We start from the raw sequence: 17,335 nt of genomic DNA, 5'->3' as shown, positions 1-17,335 counted from the left end.
GTACTAAGTACATTAACACTGCTTGATTTTGTGTGTTTTTGGTTTTCACAATGTTTTAGACAAATTCATAACAAAACACAAGTACACATTGCATTCTCAGTGTTGCCACAAGGGGCGCTATAGTGGACATTAATGTGAACTGTCCGAGTTTTCTCTTTCTCTACTAACGGAGTAACAGTTTGAAGAGAGTATTACTCAAGTTAAAGTCAATATATTTATAGAAATTTACCTGAATAATAGCACTTATGGTTTAATGGCTCAGACTTTTGATGGTAACTTTATCGCCCTCTTGAGTACTAAGGTTTGCTGCCACCACAGTAGCGAAAAAATGCACGTTCAAACAAACCGCACATCTGGATGTGTGCCATGTTATAATGTTATTCTCCATCATTTGATCATCATTTAATAAATCACTGCTACCATGATCAATAAAACTTTTTAAGAAAGAAAAATCATTTTACCACCTGCTTTTCGTAGATGGTAATATCACGAAGTTAACTGGAAAATAGAACAGAGTTTTGTGTGTAAATCTATAAAGAGCCTGATTTACATAGAAAGGAGGTTTGTTTGTGCAGAAGACAATAACAATACATTTAAATGCAGAACTATTTTAGCGTTGATTGCACATGGTTAAACTTGATTGTGGGTGAATAAGCAGGTTTTTTTTTTTTTTTTTTCTCGCTGAAATACCATACACAAAAATTGTCCTACTGTTTAATGAATTTGCTCCTTTGTATTTTATAGAATTTGAGAAATGCCATACGTCATTACAGGCCTCTGTTTTCACTTGTGATTTCTCCTGAAACAAGAGGGGTCTGTCTCATTAAAGAAGGCATAATGAACAAAACTGTCTGTGAATGGGTCAGTGCTGTGAAAAGCAGTTTCTTGAAATGCAAATTGGGCCATTTCTAATCTTGTATTCTCAGAAGTGCCATCTCTAAGAAATACAGTATCAATTTGTCACCGTTTAAGTTACACCGTTAAAAGCTGAGCTGGGGAAGTGCCACGTGTTTAATGCTTCTGTCATAACTGCTACAGTATATTTGTAATCGAGATCCTTAGAAGAGACAGTGCAGTAATCCAGGGAAATTGTTTTGTTTTTATTATGCTCACATAGTATAATGTAAAGAGAGAAGTGTGTGGAGTGGGTTTTTTTTTCAGTTTTGCTGTGTCCGAGACCTTAGAAATGCTGCCTTTTCAGGCTGTATATGATGTTAGAAAGGAATCAATATCTAAATCCAATTTTTGCATAAGATCCTGTCTACTAAAATGCCTTCAACTGGTCGTTTTTTGAAGGCAGCATAAATGTGTCCTTCACTACCTATGATATCCCTAAATTCTGTGCATGTGGTTCAGTGGTTGATTGAAAGAATAAAATTGCCATCTAATGGAGCAATTGAAAGAAGTATATTATGTCTACCTACTAGACATTTAGCAGATGTTTTTAGCCAAAGCCATTTGCAGTGCATTTAGGTGTTCTATTTTTATATAGTTTCTGTTTTCCCTGGGAATCGAACCCATGACCTCGGCGTTGCTAGTGCCGTGTGCTACCCGTTGAGGCACAGGAATGCAAAGGTAGTTTATAAAAAGAAATACGCTTTGTAGTCATTTAAAGGGACAGTTCACCCCACAGTTTAAATTATTTAATTATTTACTCACCCTCATGCCATCCTGAACACAAATTAAGGTTTTTAGAAGAATATTTCAGCTCTGTAGGTCCATACAATGCAAGTGAATGGTGACCAGACCTTTCAAGCTCCAAAAGGCGTATAAAGGCAGCATCAAAGTAATCCACATGTCTCCAGTGGTTAAATCCATATCTTTAGAAGCGATATGATAGGTGTGGGTGAGAAACAGGTCAATATTTCAATCCTTTTTTACTATAAATCTCCACTTTCACTTCTAGAATGTGAAAATGGAGATTTATAGTAAAAAAGGACTCACTTGTTCTCATTTCTCGTGGACTTTGGTGCTTTGCACAACAAGTGCTGTACTTTCTGCTTTACTTCATCATAGAGCCATAGAAGTAACATAGAGCATAGGCATGTTAATGTCAGTTAAAAAAATAAAATTAAAAAAACAACATGAGGGAATAGCGTATCTTTGTTCCAGAGTGTTTACCATTAGACTAAAACCTTTGCAATCTAGCTGTATAGAGGAACTGTATGGACATCTTTACAAATGAAACAAGTTATATAATCTTTGGTGCTGTTTACACAATGCATTTTCACATCTGTTTGTGGTGTCTTTCAGTTGTTTTTCAATGTAAACATGCACTAGGCGGACGTCTGATCATTGCACGGTGCCTCGCAGTTTTTTCTGCAAAAAACTTTTACTTTTAAAAACATCAAAACACTTGCTTCTGTTCCATTTTTTTTAGCTGTGTCTAGCTTTTTAAGAAAAAATGCGTTCGGGCACTTTTTTGTGCACATCTGCAGTGTTTTGTAGTTTGTTTGTTTTTGTAAACACACTAGATGGACTGCTTTGACCATTGTGCCACATCTCACAGTTTTTGTTAGTGTCTTGTGCAGAAGTCCACATTTTTAAAACATAAAAAAAAATCTTCTCACAGCTTTTTATCCAAAAATATTTATTTTTGTTGTAACTGTAATGTGAGGTCAAATATTGTGATACTTCGCAATATCTATTTTTTCCCAACCATTTTGTGTTGAATTCTGCCTGTGTCATGACTTAATCATATCACACAGGTTTATTTGTGAAATATATGTAGTCAGTCAATCAGCCTCCAATGATATGACTCATTTTCTTAACCTGGTTGCTTGTTGAATGTTAGGGTGCTGCTCTTTTTTGTGACCTGTGTTCTGGCCTCTAATCCGAAGCCTTATATGTCTGAACTCAGTCTTGAAATTTTGTTAAACGAATTCCACCAACCACCGACACATCTCTCTCCCTCTCTCCTTAAAAGTTGTGTTTGTGTCTATACTGTAGATATCTTGGGGACGGAAGGTTTCACTTGCAATCCATCATGATTGCCAACCCAGAGATACTTGCATACAGGTAAACCAGTGTGCCGTTCTTCACCCAGAACACCCTAGAAACCATATACACTACCTGACCAAAAAAGTTGGTGTTGGTGTATGTAAACGCATTAGATGGACGTCTTTGACCATTTTGATTTGTTTCTGGCAATGTGCACCTCAGTGCAGGATGATAAACTGGATGTGTGTGTCTTGTAAAGCAGTCATAAAACAAGTCTTTGCCAAGGACTTTTCACTGAAGGATAAGGGGCAGTTTAAAAACACTATTAGGCCCGATCAAAAACTTAATTAAACAATTCCATTCATTAATATTTCAAATGTCATGATTGTTTATGATGCTGACACACTGTCTTGAGGCTGTCTACACCGGCCACGCCAACACAAACTTTCTGAAACGTTTCTTTGTGTTGTTGGCAGTAGTAGGTCCAGCGCAAAATGGAACGGGACACCTGTTTGTTTACTGTTGGAGTGATACACCGCAACGGATGCTTCAGTGGTAGACAGCATCATTAATTGTAGCGTCCAGTGTAGACGGGGTGTGAGTGTTATCAGTTGTTCTTGAGATGAATAGTGTAATATATTCAGATGCAATTTGGTGGATGTGCGTTATATGTAAACCGTGAAATGTACATTTCTAATGTTTTAGTGCTTATTTATTCTCTTCCAATTGAGTTTCAAAAATGGCTGAATTTGAGGGGCTGCACGCTGGTAGCCAATCATAACAGAGGGCATTTACATTAAAGTTTAAAGGACGAGCTGAGGCAAAAATCAAGCTTTTCAGAAAGATGGTCAGAGACAGGGTGGAAAATTATCATATATTACAAAATTATGACAGTTTTGGTGAAAAAAAAACTTTACTAACATTATCATTGGACCTTAGGGAAGATAATGAAACTATAAAAAAGAGCATTTCATGACCCCTTTATATAAGCAGATACTTAAAAGCCTATGATTGGATCATTATTGCAGTGATTAATATATTTCAGCTGACAAATTTTTTTTTAACCCTAACTGATGCAGTGTGTAGCTTCTCATTTCTTAAACAACCATGTCGGAAGATGTATCCCGTGGTCGTGGAAAAGATGTTACTGTGTTTCAGAAGGGGCAAGTTATTGGCCTGCATCAAGCAAAGAAAACTTGTAAGGAGATTGCTGAAATCACTGGAATTCGGTTAAGAACTGTCCAACGCATTATTAAAACCTGGAAGGATAGTGGGGAACTGTCAGCTTCATGGAAGAAATGTGGTTGGAAAAAAATCTTGAATGATCTTCATCGGAGGTCACTAAAACGCTTGAAGTCACATCGTAAAAAAATCGACAGGAGAACTCACGGCTGTGTTTAATAGTGAAAGTAAGAGCATTTCCACATGCACAATGTGAAAAGAACTTACAGGATTGAGACTAAAAGGCTTTGTGGCCACAAGAAAGCCACTTGTTAGTGAGGCTAATTGGAAAAAACAGCTTCAATTTGATAGGGAGTATAAAGATTGGACTGTGGAGCAATGGAAAAAGGTAATGTGGTCTGATGAGTCCAGATTTACCCTGTTCCAAAGCAATGGGCAAGTCAGTAAGAAGGGAAGCACATGAAGCGATGCACCCGTCATGCATAGTGCCCACTGTACAAGCCTCTGGAGGCAGTGTTATGATCTGAGTTGCTTCAATTGGTCAGGTCTTGGCTCAGCAATATTATGCACCAATGAAATGAAGTCAGCTGACTACCTGAATGTACTGAATGAACAGGTTATCCCATCAATGGATTTTTCCTTCCCTAACTGCATGAGCATATTCCAGGACGACAGTGGCAAGATTCGTCGGGCTCAAATTGTGAAAGAGTGGTTCAGGGAGCATGAGGAATCATTTTCACACATGAATTGGCCACAACAGAGTCCTTACCTTAACCCCATTGAAAGTCTTTGGGATGTGCTGCAGAAGACTTTACGGAGTGGTTTGACTCTCCCGTCAACAATACAAGATCTTGGCCAAAAATGTATGCAACTCTGGAGGGAAATTAATGTTGTGACGTTGCATAAGGTAGTTGAAACAATGCCACGACGAATGTGCGCCATAATCAAAGCTAAAGGCGGTCCAAAGAAATATTAGTGTATGCAACTTTTTTTATTTGGCCAAGTAATGTAGTATTGCTTAAAAAAACATTCAGTATTGCAACACCCTAACAACTATGCAAACAAATATCTAGTCTATACATGTTTTGTGTGTGTGTATGTATGTGTGTTTTGTATTGAAATTATATTATTGTTTGTTAATAATTTGTTGTCCTCAAATTCCATATCTGCAGGTATGACCCATACAATAAAGTGTTTTCTCGTGAGTATTATGGCCATGAGGGCCACCAGACTGCAGGCCATAGAGAGGGCCAGCTCCACCCAGAGATGGAGCCTCATCCTAGGTACTCTCGGCCGGCAGGGCAACCCCAAAATCATGGAGGTGAGGCTGTGCTACTTCATGTCATACCAGGGTTTTGTGTGAAAATGTCTTTTAAATTCCAATTCAGCTTAAATTGAGGTAGCAAACAGGTGGAAAACTTGTAATTCAAATTACTTTAGATGGCTTTAGAAGTGCCACCACCTCATTTCCTAGAATGCTCTAATTTACACAAATTTTATGCCAATATTTATTGAAACAAAATGAAACAGTGTGTTACAGTGTGTTTCATTTTGACTTAATCCACCTTGTCCTTCCAATTCCAGTTTAACTTCCTGTGGGGTGTGGCCAATTAAATTCATTTTACAACTCATGAATTGAAAGAGAGACATTTCTTAAATTCTGAATTTTGCCCAACCCTTCATCATACAGTATAATATGTTTTCTGTTAATGTAGAGATGTCAACCCTCACGATTTGTGAGCTGGTTATCCTGTTCACCATCCATGCTGCTGATAGTTCACCTCACATCTCTCATGGACACAAACAAGTGCACACCCTGCGGCATTTGCCTGGAGGGAAAGTGAACCGGGGCCTTAATCGATTATTTTGGGTGGGACTTGTCTTCTCCCTCCCTCCTTCTTCTTCTTCTCCCCTCTTCAAACCCTGCTCTCTTTGTTCTCTGACTCTTTTCATCTGTTCATTTGTATGTGTTTGGATTTGACTTTGTTTTGGCAGCTTTTTCTCCCCTTCCTTCCTCATCTTCTTTTAATTGGTATGCATTGAGCAGAGGAGTGAGATGAATTCAGCGCCTAGACAAACACACAGTGGATGGTGAATCTGGTGGAGATCTCTGCAGCTCTCTTAAAAGGGGTTTTCATTTCTTAAGCTCATGGCCAGACCAAGAATCTATGGACTTTCTCACATTTTCTGCACTGATTTGGAGGGAAAATCTGAAGAATTCAGCAGAATGGACTTAAAACATGGTTGAACAGAGCTGAGAGTACAACACCCTTATTGGTAATAAACACCCAATGCATGTGGGGGGATACATAGAACTTTGTGTATGATGGGTGATCCAATTCTGAGGAAATCTGTGAAGCTTTCTGTAGACTTATGTGTGTGTAACACATCCTCACATGAAATGTTCTGTATACAGTGGCAAGAAAAAGTATTTGAACCCTTTTGAATTACCTGTAATTATGTCTGGTTTGATCTTGATCTAAGTTACAATAATGAACAAACACAATCTGTTTCAACTAATAACATACAAATTATTGTATTGTTCTTGTACATATTGAATACATAATTCAAACATTCATAGTGTAAGTTGGAAAAAGTATGTAAACCCCTAAGCTAATGACGTCAACAAAAGCTAATTAGAGTCAGGAGTTGGCATCCAGTTAATGAAACGATATTGGAGGTGTGGGTTAGAGCTACTGTGCCTTATAAAAAGCACTCAAACATTTTGAGTTTTCTATTCACAAGAAGCATCTGCTGATGTGGACTATGCTTCACAAAAAAGAGATCTCAGAAGACCTACGATTAAAAATGAACCACATTTTTTTTTCCAGATAACTTAACAATAATTAAATATTAGCCTAAAAATTGTAATCTATCGATTATATGATACGAGAATTTCTGCTTTGTATAAAGCTGGAATGGGTTACAAAGGAATCTCGAAAAGCTTAGATATTCATCTGTCCAGAGTTAGACAAATTGTCTGTAAATGGAGATGATTTAGTACTGTGGCTACTCTCCCTTTAAGTGGCCATCCAGCCAAGATCACTCAAAGGGCACACCGCAGAATGTGAGGTAAAAAAGAACCCAAGAGTGACAGATAAGGCTTGAAGGAATCATTGGAATTTGGTTAACATTTCTGTTCAGGAGTCTACAATATGGTAAACATTAAACAGGCAGAACACCACGATGGAAGCCGCTGCTTTCCAACAAAAACATTGCTGTGTGCCTGCAGTTTGCCCAAGACCACCTTGTTACTCTACAATGCTACTGGGAAAATGTTTTGTGGACTGATGAAACTCAGGTTGGATTGTTTGAGAAGAACACTCAACACTACATATGGTGTAAAAAAGGCACCACATACCAACATGAAAACATAATCCCAATGGTGAAGTACGATGGAGGGAGCATCATGATTTGGGGCTGCTTCAGGGCCTGGACCGCTTGCCATCATCGAGGGAAAAATTAATTCCCAAGTTTATCAAAATATCCTACAGGATAATATCAAGGTGGCTTTGCGCCAGCTGAAGCTCAGTAGAAGTTGGGTGATGCAGCAGGACAATGACCCTAAACATCGAAGTAAATCGATGTAAACAGTAAACAGAATGGCTTAAATAAAAGAAAATCCATCTTTTGGAGTGGCCAAGTCAGAGCCCAGACCTTAATAGATATGCTGTGGAATGACCTCAAAAGAGCCGCTCAGCTATCGGAAACACTTGGTTGAGGTTCTTCCTGCCAAAGGAGGATTGACCAGTTATTAAATCCAAGGGTTTGCTTACTTTTTCCACAGCACTGTGAATGTTAACTGGGCTGTGTTCAGTATAGACATGAAATATTATAATTGTTTGTGTGTTGTTTGCTTAAGCACATTAGTGTTTGTCTATACTTATGAATTTGAAGATGAGATCAGCTAATTCCAAAGGGTTCACATACTTTTTCTCTCCACTGTATTTCTCACATAAAACATACTGGTTTGACAAAGGAGAGCAATTGAGACATTTTTCAGGGTTAACTAAGCTAACTTATCTGTCCATACACTTTGGTTAGAGGAGAAAAGTAGAGCCAACTTTTTTCTTTTTTTTAATGCCTGTGCTTTGAAGCCGACTCTTCACCTGCTTCCCTGCTCACTGATGTCTGGAGGTTTTTGCTGGTAATATTTGTGGTCCACTGGGCTTCACACTTCAAAGTGTGTTAGGATGAGTCTGGTAATGCATCACTTTATCCTGAAGTGGGCGGCCCAATGCTTATTTTGTGAGTTGGAATTGTGTTATTATTCCCTTTTTCACTTGCTTATCACTTGGGAATTAATTATTAGCATTGACGGTAAGTTAACAAATGAAAGGTGCATTAGACACATTATATCACAGTGGGGGACAAGAGCATAAATTACATTTTAAACTTAGACTATACAGATGATATGTTCATGTTTAATGGTATTTATGGTACTTTAAGGTACTTCAAAAATGGCATGTTACTTCTATTGTTCATGTCCAAATGTACCATGTACTAATATGGTATTGATATGGTATCATGTCCAAAAAACAAAACAAAAAAAAAACATGGTATTTCCATGGTAATTTTTCTCCTGATACAGTACACTCTCTGTGATTGAAAGACTCATGGAAATATGTAATACAGGACTGGTTTAACTAAACAGGCTAAAGGTAGCCTTTTTAGTAAATTACTGGTACATTATATTAGCATTACTTTCAGCTTTATTATTTAAGCCAGTGATTTCCAACTAAGGGTTATGTGTATTCCAGAGGGGTACTTAAGGAGGTTCCAGAAATTCTTGGAATGATTTTGTTTTATTAAACCTATAAAAAAAAAAAAATTAACTATTTTATTATTATATAAAGGCAATGTAAAGGCTGTCAGAAGATTACAATAATTAATTTAATTATTATTTTGTACCTAACATACACTATATTGCCAAAAGTATTCGCTCATCTGCCTTTAGACACATATGAACTTAAGTGACATCCCATTCTTAATCCATAGGGTTTAATATGACGACGGGCCACCCTTTGCAGCTATAACAGCTTCAACTCTTCTGGGAAGGCTTTCCACAAGGTTTAGGAGTGTGTTTATGGGAATTTTTGACCATTCTTCCAGAAGCGCATTTGTGAGGTCAGACACTGATGTTGGACAAGAAGGCCTGGCTCGCAGTCTTCGCTCTAATTCATCCCAAAGGTGCTCTATCGGGTTGAGGTCAGGACTCTGTGCAGGCCAGTCAAGTTCTTCCACACCAAACTCGCTCATCCATGTCTTTATGGACCTTGCTTTGTGCACTGGCACGCAGTCATGTTGGAACAGGAAGGGGCCATCCCCAAACTGTTCCCACAAAGTTGGGAGCATGGAATTGTCCAAAATCTCTTGGTATGCTGAAGCATTCAGAGTTCCTTTCACTGGAACTAAGGGGCCAAGCCCAGCTCCTGAAAAACAACCCCACACCATAATCCCCCCTCCACCAAATTTCACAGTTGGCACAATGCAGTCAGACAAGTATCGTTCTCCTGGCAACCGCCAAACCCAGACTCGTCCATCAGATTGCCAGATGGAGAAGCGTGATTCGTCACTCCAGAGAACGCGTATCCACTGCTCTAGAGTCCAGTGGCGGCGTGCTTTACACCACTGCATCCGACGCTTTGCATTGCACTTGGTGATGTATGGCTTGGATGCAGCTGCTCGGCCATGGAAACCCATTCCATGAAGCTCTCTATGCACTGTTCTTGAGCTAATCTGAAGGCCACATGAACTTTGGAGGTCTGTAGCGATTGACTCTGCAGAAAGTTGGCGACCTCTGCGCACTATGCACCTCAGCATCCGCTGACCCCGCTCTGTCATTTTACGTGGCCTACCACTTCGTGGCTGAGTTGCTGTCATTCTCAATCGCTTCCACTTTGTTATAATACCACAGACAGTTGACTGTGGAATATTTAGTAGCGAGGAAATTTCACGACTGGACTTGTTGCACAGGTGGCATCCTATCACAGTACCACGCTGGAATTCACTCCTGAGAGTGGCCCATTCTTTCACAAATGTTTGTAGAAGCAGTCTGCATGCCTAGGTGCTTCATTTTATACACCTGTGGCCATGGAAGTGATTGGAACACCTGAATTCAATGATTTGGATGGGTGAGCGAATACTTTTGGCAATATAGTGTATGTTGTGCCTTTTAAAAGATATGCAAGTGTTGTGTTTGGTTCGCTTATAGGTGATATTTCATACATGTTGAGCTTCGATGATAATTAAATTCTGCCTACAGTATAAAAACTGAATTACTTATGTTAAATGTCCCATATGGATTTCACTTATAAATAAATTAGCCGTTAGGAAGGTTTTTCTCAGATAAAGTTTCTCCATGATTAATAAAACCATTAGTGATAGACAAACAAGCTCAGATGTCTCAGAGGAAGCACCTAGAAAGTCTGTTTTTTACCCACAGGATCAGTTGTTTTTAGTTTAGAAGTGAATAATTGTAATAATGGCCCTTTTAGTCATTTAATAATAATGATAAATTGTAGGGATGCACCAATATGGAATTTCTGGGCCGATACTGATAACCAATAATTCACAGCTCACTTTGGCTGATACGATACTGATATTTTTACTTTTTGCGTAACCCTTTAACTGGAGCTGCTAGCTAATAAACTACTCACTTGAAACAAAGGTTTGGTGTATGTAATAAGAAACAGCAAGACAAAAAAGGCTGGGAAACACTGATCTGAGTGACGTCAAAGGTGGATTTGAAATGAGAGCTGAAAATGTTAAAATCAATTACATTTTTTGTCAGATCAGACAGATCATAAAAACAAGACAGCGGTACACTTTGTAGCTAGCTGTATATCTCTCAAAATAGTAGTAGGCTAAAATTTAGTTGGTTTATGATCAGGTGATATGGCTTATGATAAATATCTGTAAAGTTATCCCTCTGCCAATGCCAAGTGATAAATTAGATCACTTGTACACATTAGTGGTTTTTTGAATAAGCCTCTGGGAAACCAATAAATCAAGGCATTAACAACAAATGTGGCTCCACATTATTAATTAAATTTAATTAAAGCTAAAATAGCCATTTATGATGCCTGTTTTGCTTGTTTTGAAGACCCCGTTGTTTGTAGGGTTTAAAGAACAAAGCGTTTCATCAGTAACGCAGTGTACACAAGAACAGCATCAGCGGTCCTGTGAAAATTTCTCATTAGTTGATAGGCAACTGTTTTCATGTTCCTCAATAAATTTGGGAAATTCTTAGCTGTAATGATTTTCTGTTTGCTTTCCTCCTACTCTGTCAAGTCGTTTTGATCTGGGCAACTGTACTAACTGATCTTGAGCTCTGTGCATGAAATTAGCAGTTTATTTATTTATTTATTTAAATCTGTTTTAAATTCAGGATTCAGCTCCTTTCTCTCATTCTCTCTCTCTTTCTCTCTCTCTCTGTAGCACTTAGAGACTCGGTTGGAGTCTTTGGGCAGGTCGTACACTCGAGTACTTCTGTCTGAGATCTTCCCCAGGAAACTGGCGCTCCTGGCAAACGTAGATGCGTAAGTCTCTCCTCCATCTACATGCACAGTCACGCTCTCCATTTCACACGATTAAACATTAGCTCCTGTGCAACACACAAAAAAGCCCTTCTGCAGGAAGGTGTGCATTAATCAGAGCCCCACCACACCTTGAGGACCAGCAAGGAATGGTAGAAATATGACAAGCCATGTCGGATGGGGACAAAGTTTTTGTTTTATGAGAATCTCCTTTGTTGCATGTGTCTTATTGCTATGGTCAGTTTTGAGATTATTGTGGTAGAACAAAGGATTTTTTTTTTTTTATGGGCCCTGTGTTTCAGTGTACATTGGAAATGCACACAAGTTATTTTTTGTTTGTTTCTGTGGTCAATATGACAGTGGTCTTGGACTTTATACATGGTTCAAATGGTCATGTAAACCTGGAAATATCAGGGAATTTTGAAATTGAGATTTCCAGGCCTGGAAATTTAGTAGAAATTAATACAATATTTAAAAGTCATCGAAATGTCTTTATAGATATACTGTAATTTTCTATAAATGCTCTGTTCTAAAATATTTCATCAGCTAGAAACTGCTCGTTGTGAATGCAATATCTTTAAAATAATTTTTAACAATCCATATCCAGTAATCACAAACAACTGGAAAAGTCATGGAAATTCTTTAGTTAAAAGGAGTGGGAACCCTGAACAAAGGAATTTGATGTATGGACCCAGTGCTCTTGGTACTGGCATCTAGAGATGCCCTTTTTCCAGGTGTATTTGTCATCCATGATTAGTTTATTTAGAAACTGAAAGCGTCCAATAATAAGGGGGATTGTCAAGATAATGCGTGGAATACCATGAAATCAAAACTGACGCTATTTAGTTTCTGAACACAAGTTATACATATACATACATACACTGAACAATTTATTAGGAACACTATAGTCCCAATAAAGTGCCCAACGTGGTCTTCTACTGTTGTAGCCCATCCACCTCAATGTTCGATGTGTTGTACATTCTGAGATGCTATTCTGCTCACAACAATTGTACAGAGGGGTTTTCTTAGTTACTGTATCCTTTCTGTCAGCTCGAACCAGCCTGCCATTCTCCGTTGACCTCTCTCATCAACAATGTGTTTCCGTCCGCAGATCTTCCGCTCACTAGATTTTTTATTTTTTTGGCACCATTCTGAGTAAACTCTTGAGACTGTTGTGTGTGAAAATCTCAGGGGATGAGCAGTTACATACATACTCAAACCAGCCCGTCTGGCGCCAACAGTCATGTCACGGTCAAAATCACTGAGATCACATTTTTTCCCCATTCTGATGGTTTAGTTGAACATTAACTGAAGCTTCTGACCCGTATGTGCATGATTTTGTGCACTGTGCACTGCTGCCACATGATTGGCTGATAAGATAATTGCATGAATAAGTAGGTGTAAGGGTGTTCCTAATAAAGTGCTCAGTGAGTGTATCATGAATGTTATTCCAAAGAAAAAATGTTTGGTGGTTTTTCAGAAGGACAGTGGCCAGTAGAGTGCAACAGTCTGGTTCTGGAAGTAGAAATTCCATTAATTTTTTCCATAGGGAAATTGATTTTTAACGCTAACTTATAAACCTTTAAAGACAGACCTACTGTGAGCTCTGAGGTTGTTAATCGATGGTATATGCTTCTACTGAAGCCATCTGTCCACTTTAATTCAAGTTAATAAAAAAAAAAAAAAAACTGAATTTCTCAATTTACTCATGATCCAGTACAGAAAAATCCATCAGAGAATCGCAGCAAACAACCCCGGCAGCGACTGCCCACTTTCATGACGCAACCACGTGGGTCTCTCTACACACTTGAACTACTTATATACTGTATATATGTTAATATTTTGCTATGAACTTAAAATATATTATATAATAATATAATATGTATAATATTTAAACTTAGAATCAATCGTTTTATATGTTTCCATCGTTTTTAATTCGATAACATTATTTGCAGTGCTTCATGGGATTGTTCATTCCCTCATTAAAGACGTTAAGTGTACAGTCTTGTACGTTTGTTACTTTGCTATTCTAATCTCAAATCAAACAGTTTTAAGAAGCCATTTATGGATAAAAACACTTCCGGAACCAAGACAGCTGAAAAAGTGGGGGACAATGTTGCACTTTATTAGGTGTAGATTATGGAAGTAAAATAAGTTGTGAATGCTGTTTCAACTGTACAAAGCCCTGCATTGTACAGTTACCAACCCACTCCCTCAATGTCTGGCCTCTGTCTCTGGGGATCTGAGAGGGGCACAACTTGAAGAAGACAATATGAAGAAGTGGGTGAGCATGGGAAAGAAGGTCTGTGTAAGAAAGAGGGGGAGGTGGAGGAAGGTGTGGAGGCTGTTAAAAAGAGAATGAGAGCAAAAAACTCCAGAAGAGAAAGTGAGTGCTGTTAGCCACCCCCGTCAGTTGTGCCGCTCTCAACGCGCCACGAGAGTGACACTGCATATGTGATTCAGGTACAACCATGACCAGAAGAAAGTTACACCTCTATCTCTCCTTCTCTCATTTCTTGCATTAATGTCAGTAGTTTGCACTGTGACTGCTGCAGATTGGTGTCATCTTGACGGAAACATGAAGATCTGAGCAGAGAATGTTGTGAAAGGAAGACATTTCAGAGGGTAATGTGAGTGTTGGTTAATGCTGCGCTCACAATTGATTTTCTGTTGCCCAGGCACTTTTTCCATCTTGCATCCATCATTTTGTTGGAAAGCAAACTATTTCTGGACAGACAGATATACCTCCGGGTAAGTAATGCCAGGTACCTGCAAGATACCTGCATTTGATGCTAGTCTTACCGATGGTGCAAAAGAGTGCATATACTTTATATATGAGCATGGATTTCAGATAAACTGAGAACCCGTGAGAGCTTCGCCTCATCCACACTGAACCACCCTTTTTCCACACATGCAAAGATGTATCACACCTCATCCTAACAACTGAACGATTCTCTGTGATTGTGCAAAGTCACACAGGAGATTTGTGTTCAGTGTGGACAGACAAACAACTTGTTGCTGGAAACTTTGCTAGCAGCGATTTGAATGAAGTTTACAGGCTATTAGCTAACCTGCATCTCCCTGCTTGTACATCCAAAGCAATGGGAGGAAGGTTCGTGTCTTTTTGAAAACATCAGTACATTTCCCTCTTTTTTCACAAGAGCAGAGCATTCAACCAGCCTTCATCGCAATGTATATGTGCCCTTTATTGTAAGCCTAATGTAATTACACATTTCTGTTAGCTTTAAGTGATGTTTGCAGGCACCGGCACCCATTTCCTGACGGATCAGAACGGTTAATTGCGCTATTGAATGCAGCAGGTTGAGTGGCTAATTAAAAACCATTATTTCACAGCAAGAGAAGAGAGCCGTCTAGGGCTGCTGCTACCACTAGTGTGAGGAAACCCCCCGGCAGTCATTGCAGACCTCCCATTCCTGTTCCTCCTCAAATTAGACTCTTTCTTGTGAAGTCTCGGCCCCCAACCTTCTCATGCTGGGTAGGAGATCAGCAGGAAGGTGCCCTCATCAGGTCTGCCTTCACATGCTGATGAGACCACTTCAGTGGAAGCCAAACAGGCATCATTACACGTCTTTGACCTCTCCTCTCCTACTGGCAGAAAGTACAGAGCAGAAGTGAATTGGGAGAATGGGCATGATGCGGACAGACGGAGGAGTGAGTCTCTGCCCGTATGGCTCCCTGCAGCAAGGGCTATCTCTGGCGAGGGGAAAGATGTTGCCTCTGATATGCCTGTAAATTGAATTTGGTGGTGTGCTGAGGTTCCCGATGCAGTCAAACCCTTCTTGCATATCTGAAATCCGATTCTACTACAGACACTAAGTTAATATGTGCATTTACTGCTCATGCCTTATTTCTCTCTGTCTTTCTGGGTTCTTTATATGCCTACACTGGACTTCTGAGGAAGAACATCATTCCCCTCCTTGCAAGATCTCTGTATATTCTTTCTGCTGCTTTGTTTTGCTCATGCTTTTATTATCTTGGCTTTGGGATTCCACTAAACTAGACAGAACCCCTGATGGGAAGTGCACACAATAATTAACAAAAGAAGCTGTTGCATCTAGTATCATCTAGTGATGGCTTGCCCATGGACTGTCTGATACATACTGTACTGAAATGCCAAGTGCACACTACAAGACTGAGGCTCGTCACCCTGCACACATTTAAAGACTCTCAGTTTCTGTTGTGTTGTAGTGCAGACTAGGTGCATCAATTACAAGATGATTCTTCTCTCCAACTGTTCCGATCCCATATTTAATTCTCACACAGACCTGCGCACATATTAATGTGAGAATGTTTTGCTTTGATTTGCACAGAAGAAAAAGGAGAAAAAGAAGAAAAGAGCCAAAAAATATGGATGAAAAAGTGCTTGGGGAGATGTGGGCAGCAGTTTGATGTTTTTTTTTGTTTTTTTTTTTTTGGCACCTGCTTCCTAGTGCCTCGCTCTCATTTCGCACTCTTTTGCTCTCTTGCAAATTTACTGGCTTTTGGTTATTTCTGCTCTCACACTAGTTGGAACATTATGCACACCTGACGATTGGTCAGCAATGTCTGTTACAAATTGTAGCATTTGTGACTAGTTGCTAGATGCTGCGAGTTGACTACAATTTGGTGCTCTTTTTTTTAATGTATTTTTTATCGTAGACTAATAACAGTAAATGGTGACAACCCTTAAATAGGCTACAACTAATAAAAACGGTGATAAAATAACTGATAACTGATTCAATAAATTGATTTGGACTTCTCATGAGAAAAAGAAGTGAGAGGCGGTTTAGGTAAGTGCGTTTGTTTACTGTCTTGGTTTGCTCGGCTGCCATGTGCGCAATATGTGACAATATGTTTTGTCATGTTAAACCACTACACTTCTGTATAATGTTAAGTTTGTAGCTAGTTTAGTTGCTTCCCATCACTGATATGGAGGCATGGCTCGTCTCGTCAGGGCGCTTCTGAGAACGCTGCTGCCCTATTTGACAGTGTATATTGCCTATGCCAAGATCTGCCACTGAAATCTGCCAAATCTCAGGCCACTGCACAACTTCCAAGATTGGAGATGTGGGTTAGAGCTACTTTGACTTATAAAAAGCACTCAAACATTTTGAGTTTGCTATTCACAAGAAGCATCTGCTGATGTGGAACATGCCTTGCAAAAAAAGAGATCTCAGAAGACCTACGATCAAGAATTCTTGCTTTGCATAAAGCTGGAAAGAGCTTAGATATTCATTTGTCCACAGTTTGACAAATTGTCTATAAATGGAGACGATTTAGTACTGTGGCTACTCTCCCTAGAAATGGCCATCCAGCCAAGATGACACAAAGGGCACACCGCAAAATGCTCAATGAGGTAGAAAAGGAAACCTTGGGTGACAGCTATAAAGTCGTGAAGGAATCATTGGAATTGGTTAACAACTCTGTTTTTGAGTCTACTACATGTAAAATATTAAACAGGCATGGTGTTCATGGCAGGACACCATGAAATAAGTCGCTGCTTTTCAATAAAAACATTGCTGTGCACCTGAAGTTTGCCAAAGACCACCTTGACACTCCACAACGCTACTGGTTGAATTGGTTGGGAACAACACGCAGCACTACGTATGGCTTAAAAAGGGCACCGCATACCAACATGAAAACATCATCCCAACGGTGAATTATGGTGGAGGAAG

At 39.2% G+C, this 17,335-nt stretch overlaps 1 protein-coding gene across 1 annotated transcript in view; it reads left to right on the top strand.

Annotated features, from left to right (window-relative positions):
* The window catches only part of dph1 (diphthamide biosynthesis 1), a 127,741-nt gene that overhangs the window by 94,844 nt on the left and 15,562 nt on the right, over positions 1–17,335 (top strand). The window contains 4 exon segments of the mRNA XM_051666149.1: positions 2,950–3,018; positions 5,295–5,333; positions 5,335–5,443; positions 11,563–11,663. Of these exon segments, the coding sequence (XP_051522109.1) occupies positions 2,950–3,018; positions 5,295–5,333; positions 5,335–5,443; positions 11,563–11,663 (318 nt within the window).

Source organism: Myxocyprinus asiaticus, chromosome 31, assembly GCF_019703515.2.
Source record: "Myxocyprinus asiaticus isolate MX2 ecotype Aquarium Trade chromosome 31, UBuf_Myxa_2, whole genome shotgun sequence".
NCBI classification, from domain to species: domain Eukaryota; kingdom Metazoa; phylum Chordata; class Actinopteri; order Cypriniformes; family Catostomidae; genus Myxocyprinus; species Myxocyprinus asiaticus.
This window is presented reverse-complemented; position numbering and strand designations above follow the sequence as displayed.